Source organism: Cryptotermes secundus, unplaced genomic scaffold (genome assembly GCF_002891405.2).
Source record: "Cryptotermes secundus unplaced genomic scaffold, Csec_1.0 scaffold857, whole genome shotgun sequence".
Taxonomy (NCBI): Eukaryota; Metazoa; Arthropoda; class Insecta; order Blattodea; family Kalotermitidae; genus Cryptotermes; species Cryptotermes secundus.
Window position 1 is genome coordinate 401347 of NW_019734325.1, and position 20197 is coordinate 421543.

At 40.0% G+C, this 20197-nt stretch overlaps 1 protein-coding gene across 1 annotated transcript in view; it reads right to left on the reverse strand.

The window, feature by feature from the left end:
* LOC111868684 (serologically defined colon cancer antigen 8 homolog) overlaps positions 1–20197 on the reverse strand; it is a gene marked incomplete at its 5' end in the record, with an annotated part of 85900 nt that overhangs the window by 6783 nt on the left and 58920 nt on the right. The window contains 2 exon segments of the mRNA XM_033753135.1: positions 5978–6107; positions 11835–11952. Coding sequence (XP_033609026.1) covers positions 5978–6107; positions 11835–11952 — 248 coding nt within the window.

Consider the following 20197-nt stretch of genomic DNA (forward strand, 5'->3'; position numbering starts at 1 on the left):
TCTTTCTTGACCTAGTCTGGGAACTTTCCAATAGCACCTCAAATAAAATGTTCATGTATTTAGTCTGTCAATAACGCAGCAATCATTAAAATATTCACCATTCAACACCAACAAACGCATTTGTTTGCCCCAGGCAATGGCCCACTGTTATTGCGTTGTCTCTGTGGGAACTCTCCGTGTATTTGTCGTAACCGTGAAGACTCATTGTAGGCTGTTAACTTCTTATGTGGCTGTTGCACAGCGATGACCGTAAGATAGCATGTTACAATATGTTTCAGAAGGCCATCTTAAGGTGTTTCAATGTGTCTAAACTCTAACACTGTTTCGATGCAGATTAAAATTGCATGTTGCAGTCTACTTAACTTAAAATCTTTCATAAAATCCTATCCATCTCGTAAGGGGTGTTGTCCACTTGTTTAAAGCTATGTGATGCGTGTATTGCAGACAGTTTGTTTCAGCAGCTACGACTGTGATCTGCAATATGCCCCTTGTTTGTGTGTTGTTCCCTTGGGCAACATGTGGTGTTGTCTTCATTGTGGCCGAAACATGTCATGTTGGTGTTGAATGGTGAATATTTTAATTATTGCTGCATTATTGGCGGACTAAATATGTGGACGTTTAATAAAGATGTGCAACAGGATGCTGAAATACAGAATTACCTCATATATAGTTTATAATTCTGTCTCTTTGCACTCTCATGTCATACTTTTTTCTCATCTCTGTGTGGAGTCTCTCCCAGTTATTCCAAGCCAACTTACAATTCTATGTTGTAGGTTAATTTTAATATTTGGTGAAGTCTTTTGGTGTTTGGTGGATAGCAGGGAGTGTCAAGTAGTGTGGTGTGTATTTTAAAATAAAGGTGTACTACACATCCTTGAAGAAATAAATGAGATCGTGGAAAGTGTGTGCCTTTGAGAATAAGGACTGAGTGTTGACATAGGATGATATATGCCCTTGTAGTGGTGGTCTATATATCTCACATCCAAATATACAGACTATCGTCACAAGGGCATACACCATGCTACATGAACGTTCAATTCTTCCTTTCAAAAACACAAAACTTTTACTATCTCAGTTACTCACTATCACATCAGCCTTTACTTCAATACATATTATACTACATTTAACACCTGTGGCTACCCGCTAATCATCATAAGATCACTCTGAATTTCAATATGAATCTACAGCAGAGAACTGTAATTGGGCTTGAACTGATGGAGACAGACTGCATGCAGAAGAAAAAGAAAGTATAACATGAGGGTCTAAAGTGCCAAAATTATATAACAAGATCTGAACCAGATAAACTTTATAAATGTCGAATGAATTGGAAATGACTGTGAAGTGTATAATGTGAGTGCAGCTGTCAATTTAATACATGTGCCCATGTAAAAGTGCAGTCTGATCCACCCTCATTCATTGCATTTTATATTCTTATACTTCTTCAAATATATTTTTAAATATCTGCACTTATAGTATACAATTTTTACTATTTTGTGTACTCCACCTTATGATGTCTGTCTGCAGTTTAAACATATTGTGTGTATTTATGAATAAGAAACAAGGTTTCTAAATATAAGTTTCTATGATTCTTTATCTCAAGGCTTGAATGACAAAAAAAACAGGATGAAATCCTGTATCCAGTATCAAATTGAAAAGAAATCTGTCCAATGATTTAGGCACTTGTACAGTATGTGCCAAAAATTTCAGTATTGAAATGAAAAGACGTCCTGTTGATACCATTGTCTATTCATGTGAAGGTCCCTTGCATGACAGAACCTTCTCAAATCCTGAAGTTATGGTCCAGTCACCATGTCCCTGTAGCATTCTTGGGTGACGGTAAGAACATTGCCTTCCTCATTCTCAATGAAATAGGGGCCTAATATACCATGTGCTGAGACAGCACACCATATCGTCACACGTGTACTATGTAGCGGTTTCTGGACGATAATATCTGGCCATTCAAAACCAAGGAAGCGAGTTGTCTGGCGACAACTTCCGTATGAGCGGAAATAATACTCAACTATGAATACTTTTTCCTCTGTTGAGAGACCCATTTCCAAAAACAACTGCACAACACAACTTCCTTTTCACTACTGGGAACATGTGCGGCTGGAGCTATGCCCCATCAATAAATGCACATGCACGTTTGAGATGCGTGAGTTTCAGTACTGCATATATTGGCACATACTGTATTTGGTCAGACAGATCTGTGCAAAATATAGAGGATTCAATCTATAAAATTCCAGTACGTCTTTTTATCTGTCTAATGGTTTAGGCAATGACAGTCACAGACAGACATGACATTCAACAAATCTGTGCTAGGATTTCTAGTGCAAAATTTAATCAAAATCAGTCCCGTGCTTCTGGAATTATGAGATTACATTGCAACAAATTTGTTCTATTTAATTATTTTGAGAGCTGGAGAACTTATGCAAAAAATATATTGCATATAAAATGTGTTTCTACTTTTCTCTCTATTTGAAACATATTTTGCTCTGAGAAGTACCTTGTGTTATGCATTATGCTCAAGATGTACAAAGGAACACATGTAGGTCTTCATAAAGTGTCCAATATTGGGTCCAGTTTTAATTAAAAATGGACTTTCCCAACGACTCTTAGTGAAGAAAAAGAACTGTCCAATGGATTAAGCACTGACATTAGGTCACATATAAAAAACGTAAAGCTATTCCTGTAACAAGCTGTGAAGGCCCATAGGGTTGTGAGTTGTTGAGGCTCCCACATTTCCTCTAGACAATCTGTTCACAGATGGCAGTAAGGTTGTCAGTACATGCCAGCCACCCTTTACCCCCTAGGAAGGTTCCTGGTACTCATTTCTGTTAGAGGCTGAGTCAACCCCAGGGCCACAGTGTGGCTGGAAGGATTAGATAAATTGAATAAAATCCACCTCATCGGGACTCAAGCCTGAGACCTTCCAGATTGTAGCATAGTGCCTCAACCAACTATGCTACCACATGCCTCTGACACTAGGTCACATATGGGTGGACAAATGGGCAGATATGGCCTCAACATAAGGTGTTCTTTTTAGTGTGTAAAGAACACCCATTAGCATTACTACTGCAGACAATGCCTCTGACAAATGACAGACCCGTCCTCTTGTCAGAGAAGGCGCCTCACAATAACAAGACGATAACTATCAAACAATAATAAATATTTGGTCATGAGCCCCTGACTGACTGACTGACTGACTGACTGACTGACTGACCAACTGTCAGTCACAATGTGACTATTAGCTATTAGTGTTCAGATTTGGTGTCTGTGGTGTCTTCTGGGATGTGATGCCATGTAGAATGGTGAACAGATACTGAACTACATAATATCACAGTCCAAAGACCATAATCTTAATAAATGATTTTCTTGTTTTCATTTTTGAATGACAGTATGTTGTTGATGGCTGATTAGCTGACATTTTGGAGAACTTGGCTGTCTGTATCATCAAGATAAAGAGACCAGAGGGTTATTTGGCACCAAAATGTATAATTCCAGGCTATGAGACTTGGAAAAATTTTCAGTCTGCTTAGTATGTATGTGGCCAACATGGAAGCAGATTACAACTTTTCTGTGTTGATTTTCTCAGTTTTCTCCTGTAGGTAGGTAGTAAAGAGGTTACAGAAAACAAGGAGATATAAACACAATTGGGTTGAACATGTGGAAAGGATGGAAGAATGAGTGCCAAAGCAGGCTGTTTGATATAGGCCCAAAGGAAGAAGAGATCCTGGAAGATCATGCAGAAGGTGGTATTCATAGAAGCCAGAATAGGCCATGAGCCTAATCCTTGAATTGGAGGAGGAGGAGGAGGAGGTAGATAGGGAAACAGATGGATGTTCCAATTTACTTCCCCGTGTAGCCACACATCAAGCAATCAGACCATGGAATTCCCCATATTTTATGTATTTCATGGTCTAGCATTATAAATATTGCTATTTAGCCATTCGGTCTTGAAGCTGGAGACCACAAAGTTCTCAGCAATCTAGACCTCCATAGCATGGTATCACCACCCAAGATTATTTATTAAAAGTACTCTTTATTCTACAGGGTGAATCGTATAGAACCGGCCCGATGAATTTGCTAATAATTCCGCAGGTGATGCATATAACCCCTCACAATTATGACATAATAATCCGTGGGCTGTGCTGAGTCAAATGGCGTGCCCATGATCCGGCAAGTGGCAGCCCTTATGCTGCAAGGTCAAGGACAATGCCGAAACGTGTTTGCAGTGGGCAGGCGACAGTCATGGAGTACAAGGCGACAGTCATGGAGTACACTGTTGAACAGCGAGTGTTTCTAATGCCTACTTCAAAACAGTGGACACTTTCAACGCCCGCTCTGATCACGGCACATGATCCAAGACAAGATATGTGTAAATTACTTTAATATCTGTATGGTATAATTTATATTACACCTCATTTCGTGGGGCTGGTTCTATATGAATCACCCTGTAGTTTAGCCTGCACCAGATGAATTTGTATGGTGGAAATGACCAACATTAGAGGTTAAGTAAAGGCATTATTTTCTGAGTGATGCTGGTGTGATTAAGACATAAAAGCAAGGAAGCAGATGCCTGTGCCTAATAGTGCAGACTCTTTGAGTTACCTTTCCACTCCTGAGCCTCAAATGAGGCCTCAAGTTTGCTACTTAAGAAATCTATGTTACTTTGTAGCCCAGCCATTTCTTCCCTGAAAGACAGAAGGATAGTGTTAATGCACAAGAAATATCATGCACAACATGTGGTCTGCAGGTGATTCTGTGCTTGCTCAAAGTGACAAGAAGATTGGGCAACAATTATATTTCCTAACTTAATATGAGTGTACAGCTGTTGTTTCACTGTATGTCTTTAAGCGATACAGGTGCATGCATCACAAATTTTGATATGTGGGCAGTTCCCACAGATACATTTCATAATGAGCTGAAGTCAGACCAGATCAATTACAGGTTATAGAGCATCAGCTCCCAAATTGTGTTCTACAGAATGCAAGGGATTCACTGACATTCCAAGCATATTTATATCAAAAGTTGACAGTCATTAAGCAGGTCAAGAAATTCCCTGTTCTTTTCACACATGGAGGTTCATTTGTGAATGTAGATAGAGTTTGTACTAATGACATTATATGCAGCAAAGGATCACTAAATTCTAATTAACTTCATGGAGCACAGATCTTCTTGAGAAACTAATTGTCTGTCAGCTGGTCATGAAATTTCCTGCCTCTTATGGAACTCAGAGGTTCACCAGAACCTGCATGTTTGTTACAGTGTTCACAAAGGGTTATTATTGGAACATTTTTTATTGCTAGTGGGGTGCGACTAAGTCCCTTGTACTGCCGCCATTTCTGGCCTATTATACCAGCCCCAGATGATAGGTGAGGGTGATTGTGGAGCAATTGGTGGAATGAAGATTGGCATGGGAAACCGAAGTACTTGGAGAAGACCTGCCACAGCGCCACTTTGTCCACCACAAATCCCACTTGACCAGACCCGGGACCGAACCCAGGCCGCTGCAGATTACTGGAACTTAGTCTGAGCCAGACAAATCCAGTCCATGCCCATCCCCTATTTCTCTAAGATCCAGTTTAATATTATCCTTCCATCCACACCTAAGTTTCTGAAGTAGTCTCTCCCCTTCAGATGTTCTGATCAAAAATTTATATGCATTTCTTATTTTTCTTATGTGCACTACACCTGCTCATCTTATGCTCCTTGATTTGACATCCTAATGATACACAGTGAAGCATAAAAATTATGATGCCCATTACTATGCAAGTTACTCCAACCTCTCCTGTTACTTTCTTTTCTCAGCAATCTGTTCTAAAACATCCTAACGCTGTATAAGATTTCAGGTTTAAGTATGTCTTGGAAGTCTGTCATCACATTTCCTGCTAATTAGAACAACGTTCTGAGGTCACAGAATGTAAGAAACCAAAGCACAGAGCCACATGTTGCCACAGATCTTGCTAGTGCTGACCTGCTCGTGCAGTGCCTGTTCACTACTTGCTACAAGAAGGTGCTGCTGCTGCTGCTTCTGAATCTTCCACAGTTGCTCAAGCTTATCCATCAACATGGCATTCTCCTCTCTTAAGGAGGCCCTCTCATGCCTGCAAACAATATGGCTATGTACAATCTGAACTGCAGACATTGCAATCAAAAGATGTAAAATAAAGATTATACCGTATAAGGGGTGGGCCTTCTTGGCACTTGCACTGCGACCACAGTGATCTATTGTGCCTCAAGGTTATACTAGATTCAGACATGATGGCAGATGAGCAACAGTCTGTCACATTGAGAGAAACACTCTACAAGGTTACACTGTGGCAAGATCTTGAACTTGCATCTTATTGTCATAAGTGTTCTTGTGATTTGAAAATATTATGCCCCTTACTTCAAATAATTATTCATCTTAAACATTAGAGATAGCAGACATGAGTGTAGATAGAACAAGTATTGAACAGTAACCTGTTAATCTGTAACTTTCACAAGTCACTTTTTATAGAGGAGAGTATGTCATCTTCCCACAGATTTTTATTTCAGAGACTGGCAAAGAAATATAAAACCAGTTACAGAAGAAACCTGTGTTTTGTGTATATTATTTTTTGTGTTCTCTAAACTCTGTCAAATGCAGTAAAGTCAAAGTAATCATCATCCAGAGACATTGTTACCAGGTTGGATTATCCTCTCAATTTTCTCCACCATCCCACAAATGCTCCTCTTTCAGCTAGTGCCAATCTTTCCCTACAGTCTTGACCTCCCCAGTGGCTGTTTATTCAGTATCTTCATTTCTGAAATTCCTAAATGAATTATACTGTCATCAATACTAGTCTATTTTTAAATGGTGCAAACTGCCTGCATTACAAATTATTCAGGAAATCAAACTTCAGCTGGTAAAGAATTCTTTAAATAACCTGATAATGAGAAAACACTGAAAATGGTATATATGGAAGGCTGTGAATGCAACATACATGACAGTAATTCACTGACCTTATGAGTTTTGGGAAACACTTTAACAGAAACATCTATTTTAACTTGTTCTGGGTTGCTCTGAGATGTAGTCCGAACTGCTCTGCATTGCTCAGCCCCTAGCATGAGATGGAGGAACCACTCAGTACTTGAGTCGATGTTAAGTAAACCAACTGAATGCATCACTGAACATAATTATGTTCAGTTCCTTCAGTTTGGAAGCAGGACATGATAGCAGGTAGATGTGCTTCTATATGCAATCAATTTAATTTTCAAAAAAATATTCCAAGCTCAAAGAAAATGGGAACAGAGTTGTTCATAATATGCTTTACTGAAGTAACCTAAAACACCATCACACATCCTCACACATAGAGTGACAATAACACTTCACTTCTACAGAGAAAACTGTAAACTATACTTCATTCTGAGTCCATGCAAGAACCAGACCAGGCAGCCCCAATGGCCTAATGAGGTTATCTTACTGCACTGGCTGCTCAGGCAAGATTGCGGATGCATGAATATAAAGCACAAGCAGAAGCAAGCCATTCCACATGCATTTCCTTGGCAGTGAACTTCAGTTTCTACAATAAAAATCGGGAATCTTATAAAACATAATAAAACAGTGTATAAAGAGCATTCAAAGTAACTGGTTTAATAGCATCAGGATGCAATGAATTTAAATGGTTATATTTTAGCGTCCTGTTGCACTGATTTAAGTCCATGATTTAAATCATGAATTTAAATGGTACAGCAGAAGGTTGAAGTGCTGGGCAAAAGAATTCCAAACTTAACAGAAAATGAAACAACAAACTCACATTATTCAATGCTTATACACATTATAAAGTATTGTACAAAGTAGAAAAGTGGCAAGAAACTACTCATACTTCAAACATCTCTGGGGAAAATGTTATACTGGTGTGAGAAAGTATGGCAACAAACAGATATATCTAATATGAGGCAAACATAGTCTGTACCACAATTCTGATACTTGTATATTCTGAAGAATATCAACAAGTAATCCATACTACAACACTATGTATCACAGTAGCCATAAATACATACAAGTTACGCTAAATTCTATATAAGGAATTCTGTAACTGAAGGAAGTAAAGTGTCTTCTGTAGCATTTATACATCAAAAGATATATATATATATATATATATAACACGCAAGGAATGAAAATTTGGAAAAGGTTAATTGAATGTATGCAACCAGCCACCTTTTAAGAAACTCACTGACCTCACAACACCTACAATAGCTTTGGTGAATGCTTCACATAAGAAAACTGTGGCACAAATTGCATCAAGTTATATAGAACTAAAATGCTAAAGAGCCAAAATTGTCTTCTTTATCTCTTCCAGTGCCTAACAACTCAATGGTTACAAAAATTAAATGAAGAGGCAATAAACATGAAACAGACCACTCAACCCAGACCAGAGCCAAGTTCTAGAATGCATGGAACTGTACATCCATGGTGCAGTGTGTAAGTACATAGGCAGGTTTATGTTCAGTTTTTATGTTTAAATTTGTGTGGGCTTCATAAGATTCGCATTATCCTCAAGTGGGAATGACTCCCACACAGACACATGGCATAATGAATTTTACTTCAGACTGCTAGTTCATCAGAATCCAATAATGGACCAACAAATGGCGTCAGAATTTGTTTCCCCAATTAACATGTAACATGGTAATGTCATATGGGCATGAAAACAAAATTTAACACAACTTACACAATGCAGTAGAATTTTGATACTAGGCTTAATGAAAATGAGTGTAACTCAGGAAAGGGCAAATGGTAAGAATTATAAATACATGACAACCCATGTGAAGACCATACGCTTGTCAGTTAAGCATAACATGGCAACCATCAAAACCAGGTCTCATGACAAGCTTTGTGAGTAGTGATGGATCTTCAGGTTCAACAATAACATGAAATTTCTTGATCAGCTGAACAACTGAGAATGGTTCAAACAGTACACAGTGCCATGACACTAGTTACAGTTCTGAAAAAGTTACTGGTAATGAATGGTTGTATACAGCCTAATGGAGAATGAAAGAGACTTTGTCACAAATATGAAGTACCAGAGTAAGAACATAACTGATGATGATGATGATGATGTATGAAGTCATTCGATATACACTCATTAGTGTGATCTCAAATCTTATGCCTGAACTTTTACATATGGCTGCAGATGAAAGACAGGCACAGTGCATCTTTATAAATAAAAGTGAAACACACCACAAACACTGCATTATTAACTTTTTCCTTAAACTAATTATGCTGATAAGGCAGGTTCTAATAAGCCTGCCATGACAATATGTGGTCAGCACTTGAGAGTGGTTTGCTGCTGCATAGAATTTAAACCATACAATATATCTGATTTTCAATATTCTGTACTTTATCTTAAATATAGAGGTCTCTGACCTAGAGCATGCAGCTTACACTTCCAGGGATGGATGGCCTCTGTCTAAATGGCAAAGAGAAAGGTAGGAAACTCATATTTTCGTTGCGAGTATATATAGGGCCTTAATGACAATGGCAATCAGACAGGATTCACAGCTTAATTTAGGATCCAAACCATGATTGAGACTGAGGCCCAATGTACCTCACATGTACTATCAGAAAGTTCCTGGACTGTATCGGTGAAAGAAGAAGAGACGGGGGGCAAAGCTCACATTTCCAGAAGCCTATGGCATCAGTCTGCCACATGACACCTCACTAGAACATGCTCTGTTTTTATATGAGTGCTTTTCTGACTTTGTGTTTCATTTTGTTTGTGATGGATGGCAAAATTGAGCAATGTGTTTATATCAAGTGCAAATCGGTAAATCTGCTACTGAAAACTTGAAATGTTTTGTGAGGAATTTGGAGAATATTCTTTAAGCTGAACAACGATTTTTGAATAGTATTCATGTTTCAAGGCCGGTCAAGTGTCAGTTGAAGATGATAAAAGTTCAGGGTGACCAAGCATAAGCAAAACAACAGAAAATGTTGACAAATTTTGAGAACTCATCCAAGAAGAACACTGCTGAATAATCCATGAGCTCGCAGATACCACTGGGATCAGTTATGGAGTTTTCCAGGAGGCCTTAACAGAAAATATGAACATGTTCTGGTTTGAAAAGTTTGTTCCCCGACTCTTGACAAATGATCAAAAGCAGCGGTGCATAAATGTGTGTCTTGAGCTAAGAGAGGAGGCTAATGAGGATCCAAATTTTATTCGTATCTCTAGGGTCATAACGGGTGACAAAAGTTTGATTTACGGTTATGATCCAGAAACAAAACAACAATCATTACGGTGGAAGAGCCCACTCTCACCAAAAACAAAAAAAGGTACATCAGGTCTGGAGATCAACAAAGAGCATGCTCATTGTTGTTTTTTATGCGAAGCGGATTGTACACCAGGGATTTGTTCCTCCTAACACTACGGCAAACTCTGACTTTTCCTGTGATGTTCTGAGATGGTTGACAGAAAATGTGCAAGGAAAAAGACTGGAATTTTGGCACAACCACAACTGGCTTCATCATCATGACAACGTGCCTGCCCACATGTCCTTGAAAACCACAGACTTTGTGACGAACAACAACATAGTTATCGTTCCCCAACCTCCCTACTCATCGGACTTAGCCCCCTGTGATTTTGCTTTGTTTCCCAAATTGAAAATAAAACTGAAGGGATAACGTTTTGAAGCAGTGTCTGACATCCAAAGGAAGTCGCAAGCAGTACTCGACAGCATTAAGGAAAAAGATTTTTATGGTGCTTTTCAAGCATGGAAAAAATGATGGCATTGCTGTATACGTTCCCAAGGAGACTATTTTGAAGGAGACGGAAGCCAAAATTGAGTGAGTTAAGCCAGCATTTCTTTTTTGACCTAGTTTGGGAACTTTCCAATAGTATGTAGTTCTGACCACAACACAGATGAGAGAAGGAAAAGGCATGCAGAGAAATCCACAACGCATATGGCCAGTTTCAAACCCAAGATTCTGTGCACAGAAGGCTAGTGCTGGCCTCTTCTAAATGTTGTTCAGTTTTCAATAAGCTGCTGAGCAATTCTTACAGTCTGCAGAACAAGGTGTGGCAGTAAGAGGATTAATTTTACTCTCCCCCTCACTCCATCCCCTTGGCTATCTATAAAAGAACTTTTGAAAGTAGGCACACAGTTAAATATTTCAGTCAGTATAATGTGTGGTAGTTTTGCTGAAATTCACCTTCCATATGATTACAGAATGGAAACTATGTTAAAATAGTTTATTGATGCACTGACTTTTCTCTCAGCTTATAAACACAAAATATGTGTCAGAACTGCAGCCAAACAAGAACAGCATCTAAAGTTCACGTTTTCATTTTTGTGTGATGACACCATATCATAATAAAGTTTACTGATATTTTGGAACAGTCTCAACCTCCAGGGAGAAATGGCCGACTGCAGGCCTAGTGCATCATGGGGCAGTAGGATATTGTGATGTTCCCTTAAATGTTTTTGTGAAGTTTCTTGGTTCAGCACTAAGAATATGAGGTCCTAGTTTGACTGTCAGTCTTGAAGGAAAGAAATTGATAATTTATCCAAAACATTGACAGACCAGCCCATAATATGGTTACACCATATAATAACTGAGCGAAAGACAGAGAGGAAGACAAAAAGGAAGGAAGGAAGAAAGAGAGAAAGAAAGTAGGAAGAAAGAAAGGAACAAGGTAAAAACAGTTACACAAGTCTCAACAAATCACTGTGAAAGCTTTCGAAGAGCAACATTAACCAAAGAAATTCAGTCATTCTGCTGTTTAAGCAAAGAGCAAGAGAAGCACCACTATTCTGAGTTCAGAAGCTGAGGAATGTCTGCCACTGCATATCATTTAGGGGTCGCTTACTTGTGTCTGTTGGAGGACTCCTCCAGCTTCTCTGTAAGTGAGTGACACTCGTCTTTCAGTTTTTCCATCACTTGGTTCTGGGACTGAATCATGCCTTCAAGTTCAGCAACAGTTTGGACTGAAATTGGATCACAACAACTCACTTAAGGTATGGTTCCATTTCTGCAGCATCAGACACAGTCACTGCTACAACAGCATTTCAATGCATCTGGATCCATTACTGCGGCTGCTGCATGTTGCCATATGCATGGACTGCAATGACTGCTGCTGGAACCAGTTAGTGTTTGTCTGACACAGCAGCAAGTTGTCTTTCTGTGAAAAGCACATTTCTTTTTTGTTCCATGGGGGATAAAGTTTACTCATGATGGGGACATGAAGCTGGTGGAGTACGTGTCATGTAATGAAACACGTTTTAAAGATAAATAAGGTGAAGGGTTCAGAAAACGACACTCATGTAGTGATATTTTCTCTGAACATGTAAATAAAAAGCATAAGTATGTAATGTTGAAATTCATATGGCTTTTATAGACAGCCTTCAATAAAGTTAACAGAATTAAGCGCTTTGAAATGCTGGCAGCAAATGATGTACCTGACCAAATGAATGGTGCTATATATATATATAAATAAAGTTGTTGCTAATGCTTAATTAAGAATAAACCATAAAGAAGCACAGCTCCATGTAGTTTTAGCCTTGGCACTAGCTGGATATAATTGGTCAACTTCACACTTCAGCCACTTTACCCATGGGGAAGAGATCCTAGTACCCACTGGACAGGGGGCTGGGCAGCCCAAAGAGGCAGTCTGGACATAGCAATGAAGACAGAATTCTGCCCCTGCCAGGAATCAACCCCCATCTGATTTATCTAACTGGTGACCCATCAACAGAGGATAAGGTAAAGTTGAGGCCTTTCCTTTTTCAGTCACAATTTGGTTAGGATAAGGTTATGAAATGCTAAAGGGAACAGAATTGTAGAGGAGCACATATTAACACAAACTTCAACCTATAGAGCAAATGACTGATATGCTCATTCCATTCTTAAGGGTTCTGATGATGGTGTATAATACTCAGGATTACTGGGTTTCTGACTGTCCATTGTCCGTTAATCTAGAAACTACAAAACACAACATTTCGAAAATGCATCTGTTTCTGTCCTCAGGCAGACAACTGCTCTGTTGGGTCCCTTAGAAAAAGCTAACCTCAATAACTGGACTGCTCTTTCTAGGGGACCCAACTGAGTAGATGTCTTTACCCTGCCCCCACATGAGGACGGAAACAGATCCAGTTTCTGAAAAGCTGTATTTTGTAGTTACTAGATTACCAGACAATAGATACGATGTGAAAACCCAGTAATTCATTCCATTCTTGTTTCCTAAGATTTAAAGCACTACTATTTTCACAATATCCATGTTCAAAAATTCATGTAGTTACTGCAAGAGATAGTGACTGTGCTCTGCTGCAGAAGCTGAACCACCTAAACATACTGCAACCGCAGCATGCAACAGTCACACATTCTTACTGCACTAGTGGAACCACGCCTTTAGCTATGGGACTGAATCATGCCTTCAAGTTCAGCAACAGTTTTGATTAAAGTAAGTTATATCACAACTTGGCAATGTCAGCAACACAACTAACCCAACACCCTTATGTTGCAGTACTGGAATGTGAACTCACAAACAAGAGGCTGGGAAGAACGAATAGAAGTTTACTCAGTTTTGGGAGTCATACAAATTTGTTTCACTTAAAGCTACACAGATGATATTTGAACACAAGATGTGTTAAAAGTAATATACTGAATAAATCAGTGGTTCTCAAATCTTTTCATTTCCTAAAGTGCACAACTGTCACTGATGTGTGACATGTACATGTAAACAACAGAAAAAACTAGACTCATAACTGTTTCCATGGAATAGAGACATTCTTGAGAAGCTAAGAGTTGCTCAGCTAGTTCCTGTCTTTCAGGGACCTCAAGGTTCATTACAGACCTCACAAGAGCCTACCAATGATCCCTAACTTAAGCCAAATTAATCCAGCCCACACCATCCCACTCTATTTCTTTAAAATTTGTTTCAATAATATCTTGCCATTTGCACATTGAGCTTCCAAGCAGTCTCTTCAAGTGTTCTAACAAAATGTCTTATGCATTTCTCATTGTCTCTATGGTGTGTTATTTATGCTGCCCACCTTGTTTTGAATATTCTAATAATACAATGCAACCATCTCAGTGCAAATTACCAAGCCATCCAGGCAAAAGAGCCCCATGACCCTCCTGCCAAATCAGGCTGCTGAAGATCAGTTTCCCAGTGAGATCAACAAGCTTATAGACCAACAAATTAGAAACTGCGTTGCTTGCCACCTGCTTTCATGCTGCTTTCTTGCTTGGCTTATTCTTCAACCCTGAATATGGAAGTGATACGTTCCTCTGAAACGTCAGTTGACTTTCAATGGACTACATGGCATTATATCCCAGAAGACAGAAATCTTCATAACCACCGCTGTGAAAACCTCAAATCCTACAGAACTCACCCAGATCATAGAAGATGCTGGAAATGGTTCCTACAGTTGTGCTTTAATAGCACCTCTCTAAGAAGCTCACACTATGTGTTGATGTTCCTTTTCAGGCACACAGTAAACTTTAAATTTTAAGTTCTTTTTGTCCATAACTCGCTCAGTTGGTATAGTTTGCTGGTGGACTATAGACCACGGAGTTTTTTGTCCATAACTAACCTAAATTTATTTACTACAATATGAGAAGTTTTTCTGTATGGAACTGTAACATCATGAAATTTATGCCAGAATCTTATCTTTTAGACAAGTGCTTATTACATAGTTATTGTATATGGGCACTTGTTGTAATGTGTAACTCACACATGGCATTTTGATATAGGAAATAATATAAATGAGTGAACTACTACTTATCAACAGGCCAAGTGGCCTCCGTAGTCTAGGGATAACGTTCCCACCTCATGACTCAAGATACGCGGGTTCAAACCCGGCAGAGGTCGTGGAATTTTTAAGGGCGGAAACATTCAGGGAACAAGTCCTCTGGGAGGGACTTTAAGCCACGGGTCCCATGTTGTAGATTTACGGCACATAAAAGAACCTCATGTCTCTAGGAGACCTCTAAGCTAAATTTAGGCAATTTCCCGCCCAAGTAGTTTCCAATGCCTCCGGTAGATGGGGGAGCTTAGGTACCACTGCCAGAGGAGGGATGACCTCACTGACAGAAAGGGACTATCAGATACCACTGCCAGTAGAAGGCCGAAACCTCGCTGGCAGAAAGGGAACGATAGCAAGCACCAGTACCGGTAGGGTAGGGAGACAGTAGAAATTCAAAGAGGGACGCACAATAGATCAAACTGATCGCGGTGCATGGGGTAACCCACCCCCTCAATACTCAATATCAACAGGCCAAAAGCAGTATCACATCAAGATGGGGCTTGAGATTATGAGTGGGCCAGCAAAGAATGCATAAGCTTCTTTCCCAATAGCTGTTTGACAACTTAGTGGGGTGAAATTTAAGAGTAATTGTAATGCATACAGTTCTTGGATTTTCAGACCTGTCAGAACTCTTGAAATTCAAGCACTCACTTGACAGGAGGAGCATCTGTCTCTTCTGCAGCTCAACTATTTGATGGAAGCACTCAAGACAATTGCACTGTATTCGATGGAGAACACAAATTATGACCTTATTACATTCATCCGAGAAATCTGTGATTTTGATACCAGTTCTTGGACAATATATTCAGAATATAGGCTAAGACTGGTTTTGTATTTGATAAAGCACAGTTTCAAGAAGGCCAGATCACTTGTTTCTAGATTACTAAGCCATCTATGTCATTTTAAAATGTCCTGGCACTCTATCTCAAATCCTTTTGTCTTTATTTATCTCATCTGGCTTTGTGGAACTGTGTACTAATTCATATGTCACCAGCCTAGCCACATTGGTCTCAATAATGTAAACACACAGTCCAAGACCAAGAAAGGATATAGCTCAGTTCATCTTTTGTCTGTGATAAGAGCGGCTCATTCAAGCTCTGCTGTTTTATTTTCAGCTGGAGAGAAGCATTTTAGCATTTTAGTAGCCGTTCATATGAAACAATAGGTAATGTTATCCATGTAACAGGCCATGGAGGTCCATGGGGTTGTGAGACATCGAGGCTCCCACATTTTCTAGGAAATTGGCTCACAGATGGCAGTGAGGTTGTCAGCCTTATGTGTTGTTTATATGTCGTTTATATGTTGTCAGCCCTAGGAAGATTCCTGGTACTCATTTCTGTTAGAGGCAGAGTCAATCCCAGGGCCATAGTGTGGCTGGAAAGTTTAGGTCAATTGAAAAATCCAGTAACCTCATCAGGAATCAAACTTGTGACCCACCAGCTTGTAGCATAGTGCCTCAGCCAACTATGCTACCACATGCGCCAAATGTGAAACAACATGTACATCAATTCTGTACATAGTTTCTGATTCAAAGTGTCTGAATACAACAAGTCACTTAGTAAGCCAAGTACACCTGGTAGTGGTCATTCCAGTGGTTGCGTTAGCAGTATTTGCAAAATAGTTTTTAATATGTATAATTTCTTTAAAAATATGTGCCTGAAGAAAAGCAAAGCAGGCTGGATTTCTCTAAATGCCAGGACCTGATATCTGAAGCCTGCTGTGTAAGCAAGTGGACTGTTTCACGCGTATAGAGGGAGGCAAAAAACGGGAAAAGAAGGGGGCACCAACAATGTGTTTCTGTCACCCAAAAAACACACAAAAACTCCAAAAACAGTGATAAACCTATGACTTCCAAAAAGATGATTTAAGCAGAACTATTTTAGAATACTATGACGAAGGCAAATTCCTTCCCTACTGTCAAAAACATAGCACTTTTTCTTATGAAAGAAAAACTGAATCAAGGTTCAGTTCATAGTTTATTCATTTATTCTTATGAAATAACTCAGTTCTACTCCCACAGAGTCTGTTCTGATATCAGTTTTGTAACACTGCTGCTGCTATACATGTGTGCAGAATGAGAAACTGGCAATGCCACGGCACTTCCTTTAACTGATTCTATGCAGCACAGTCTTTGGAAACATGATTGTTCCCATGAAATTCAAGAAACTTCTTGCTTTTCGTGGAACATGAAGGTTCATCACAATGTTCACATAAGCCTGCCACAAGCCCCTTTCCTGAGCCAAATGAATCCAGTCTACTACAAACCAAAATACAATTGGATGAACAATTTTTTGTATATACCTTCCCATTGTGTGTTTTTCACTTTAGGCACCAAGGAAGCCTTACTAGTTTCATCGCACTCCATTTTTACAACCAAGCATTCTTATATATACCTTAAAATTATAAGAACCTCTCCCTTCTTGATCTTACTAGCAGACATTTTGAACAGGTCTCCCCACAAAAATCCTGCATGTATTTCTTGTCTCCCTTATCCTCCTTACATGCCCAGTCCAGCAAAATCTCATGTATTTCACTAATCTAACAATACTAGGGACAATGTTCCTCAACATGTATTCCAAAATTGTTCAATAAAGCCATGTTTCTTATGTCAAAATGCTTTCTCAACACATTTTCAGCTATGTATAAAAATTTGCCATTGTGACAACAGTGCTGTCAACATCAGTGTTTAAGTGCCACTAAAGATAAAGCCATCACTGTGCTTAATCAATTAATTAAGCACTATGCCAAGAGGACATTCTTGATCTTGGCACTAGATGGAGAAAGTGGTTAGCTTCGTGCCCCAGCTGCTTTATTTCCAGAGAAAGAGCACCTGGTACCCAGTTTATAGGAGGCTGCATGTGCCTCAAGAGCTGGTCTGGAAGGCTGTGGAAGAGAAAATGTTTGCCCCTGCTGAGAATCAAACCATGGCTGTCCAGCCTGTAGCCTACCACTGTACTGACTAAGCTATCCTGGCTCCTGTTTATGTACTATTACAACAAAAAAGTTTTTAAATATACTTTTTGTCTTACATTATTGAAATTCAGAATGACAGAAAAGAAGGGAAAACTATAGTATTACAAAGCCTGAGGTTTGTGGTGAGTTGAGTTTACCTTACAAATCATGGTGTCACAGGAAATGAGCAGGATGGGGGAGGGGGTGATATCACCTGGCCTGCATAAGCCTCTTATTACACTCAATACTGATAATCATAACAACTTGTGTCAGAAGTGGTACTGAAGATGGATCTAGAATTACAAGCAATTCTGGAGGAGCTGTGCAGGTTGAGTGAAAGCCAAGAAGAAATCCAGAAGAACTAACACCAGCAAAGAAAAACTCGAAAAGGACATACACGCGAGCCAGCCAAGAAGAGCCTAAAACAGAGATGAGTGCCAGCCATGAATGACATAAATATGAAACAGGTACCATTAGGGTGGACCAGAGTGAATTTAATGAAATAATAAAAGACACACCAGACCAACAGTTACGGGTGTCAAGGCAGTAGTTAACCAGCAGGCCCAGAACAGTTAGTTCAGTAGTGAGATACATGTGACATGATGAAATGTAGATGAATTGACATAACCTGAAGGCTACACATGAGTTTGAAATGCAGTTGGCAGCAGTTGAGATTCAGAGGGAAAGCAGGGATCAGCATTACTGTGGTGAAGACACCAAATTTTGATGCATCAACATCCTGGATCCCACCAGAAAATAACACATCTACTCACCATTCTGCAGAGGCAAGCTGCCAACATCCTACATGAGGTTCCAGAAGCAGCAACACACGATAACATCATGAGAGCACTGAAAAGCTGATATGGACATCACCAACTGATGGTGGCCTAATGGTCTCAACAGCTCAGCAGCAGTCATCAAGCACTTAGCCCACCCAGCCCTTGTCAGGTTACTCAAAGACTTCACCAAGAGTGAGGCAGCCTGTGAATTTTGCAATGGAGTGTAGGACCCTAAAATGAAGCAGTAACACTGCAGGACTGAATGACCCATATGCTGGTAGTATGGTGATGTCAGTCACCTCAATAGAGACTGTTCACAGAGACATGATGAGAAGGCTGACTAGCATGAAAATGGATACCACTGTCATCATCACCCTCATCCCCTCATTTGACACTCGTCATATCAGCCAAGAGGAGTGATGACAGCCTAATCACTAGGGGTTGGATAGAAAACAAGCTATGCCTTGGGACCATTATTATTATTATCATTATTGCTTGAGCGCTCGGAGTGAGCGGACGTGCTGTGCTGTGTGCTCCCGCTACATCTCTTCAACTTCAGCTGCAAGCTTCTGTACAGTGTCTCTGTGTTACACAGTGCGTGAACTTAGCCTGCTCCTACGGGGGTCAGTCAGGATACTTGTTCTATATGTGTCAAGCCATTATATGGTAAACAAAAGTCTGTTCGCTGTGGTACATGTGATGTAAGATTTCACTCCGTGTGCGTGCAACTGGGTGAGGCCGATCAGCCTACAGTTATGGTGGCGGGTGAGTCTGCTTTCACGTGCGATGCATGCGCGACATCACTCAGCTCTAGCAACACTAAGGATTTGACGAGCTCAACTGGATCTATATCTCTGCCTCCTGAAAGTGATAAGCCTTGCCCTTCATTGAACACAGAGTACGTGATCTCCAGTACCCAGCTCGAAGCTGTTCACCAAAATGGTCAATCCACACTGCACTTGATTGAGTCCTTAGTGGGCATGGTCAGCAAGTTAACTGAAGAGGTTGCCTACCTTAAAAATGATAACGCATGCATGAAAGATGAAATCAAGAGTCTGCATAGGCTTATTGTGGCTGCCCCTGGACCTTATGCTGCAAGTGAACTACGCATTCCGCCTGCGGTAACCAAGGACACGGTCACTACTCAACTTGTACCGTCAAGTATCCCTAGCATCGCGACCCTGCCTGTTTCTGCTCTACCTGCTGTACCTGCTACTGCGACCTTGGCTGGATTGTCATACAGGGATGTTGTAGCAACCGGAAGTTCTCCCGCTGATGCCGAAGGCTTTAAAACTGTCATGCACAAAACGAAGACCCAAGCCAAGCCCCCCCCCCCTGCAGATATAGCCGCAGTCAGCACTGTCAGACATTGCATGCAGCCACTTATTGGGGTTCGTAATGCTCCATCCCTGCCTGTCATTGCGAAGAAGGAAAGGACAAAGGCACCTTTTGTTTCTAGATTTAGCACCGAGGTCACTGCTGATGATGTACACAAGTCCCTCAAGGAGCAATTAAGCCTTAAAAAGTTGGTCTGCACCAGACTTAGAACTAAATTTAACACTTATGCATCCTTCCATATTACTGTTACTGAAGATGAATTTTCACTAATCAGGTCTGCACCAGACTTAGAACTAAATTTAACACTTATGCATCCTTCCATATTACTGTTACTGAAGATGAATTTTCGCTAATCA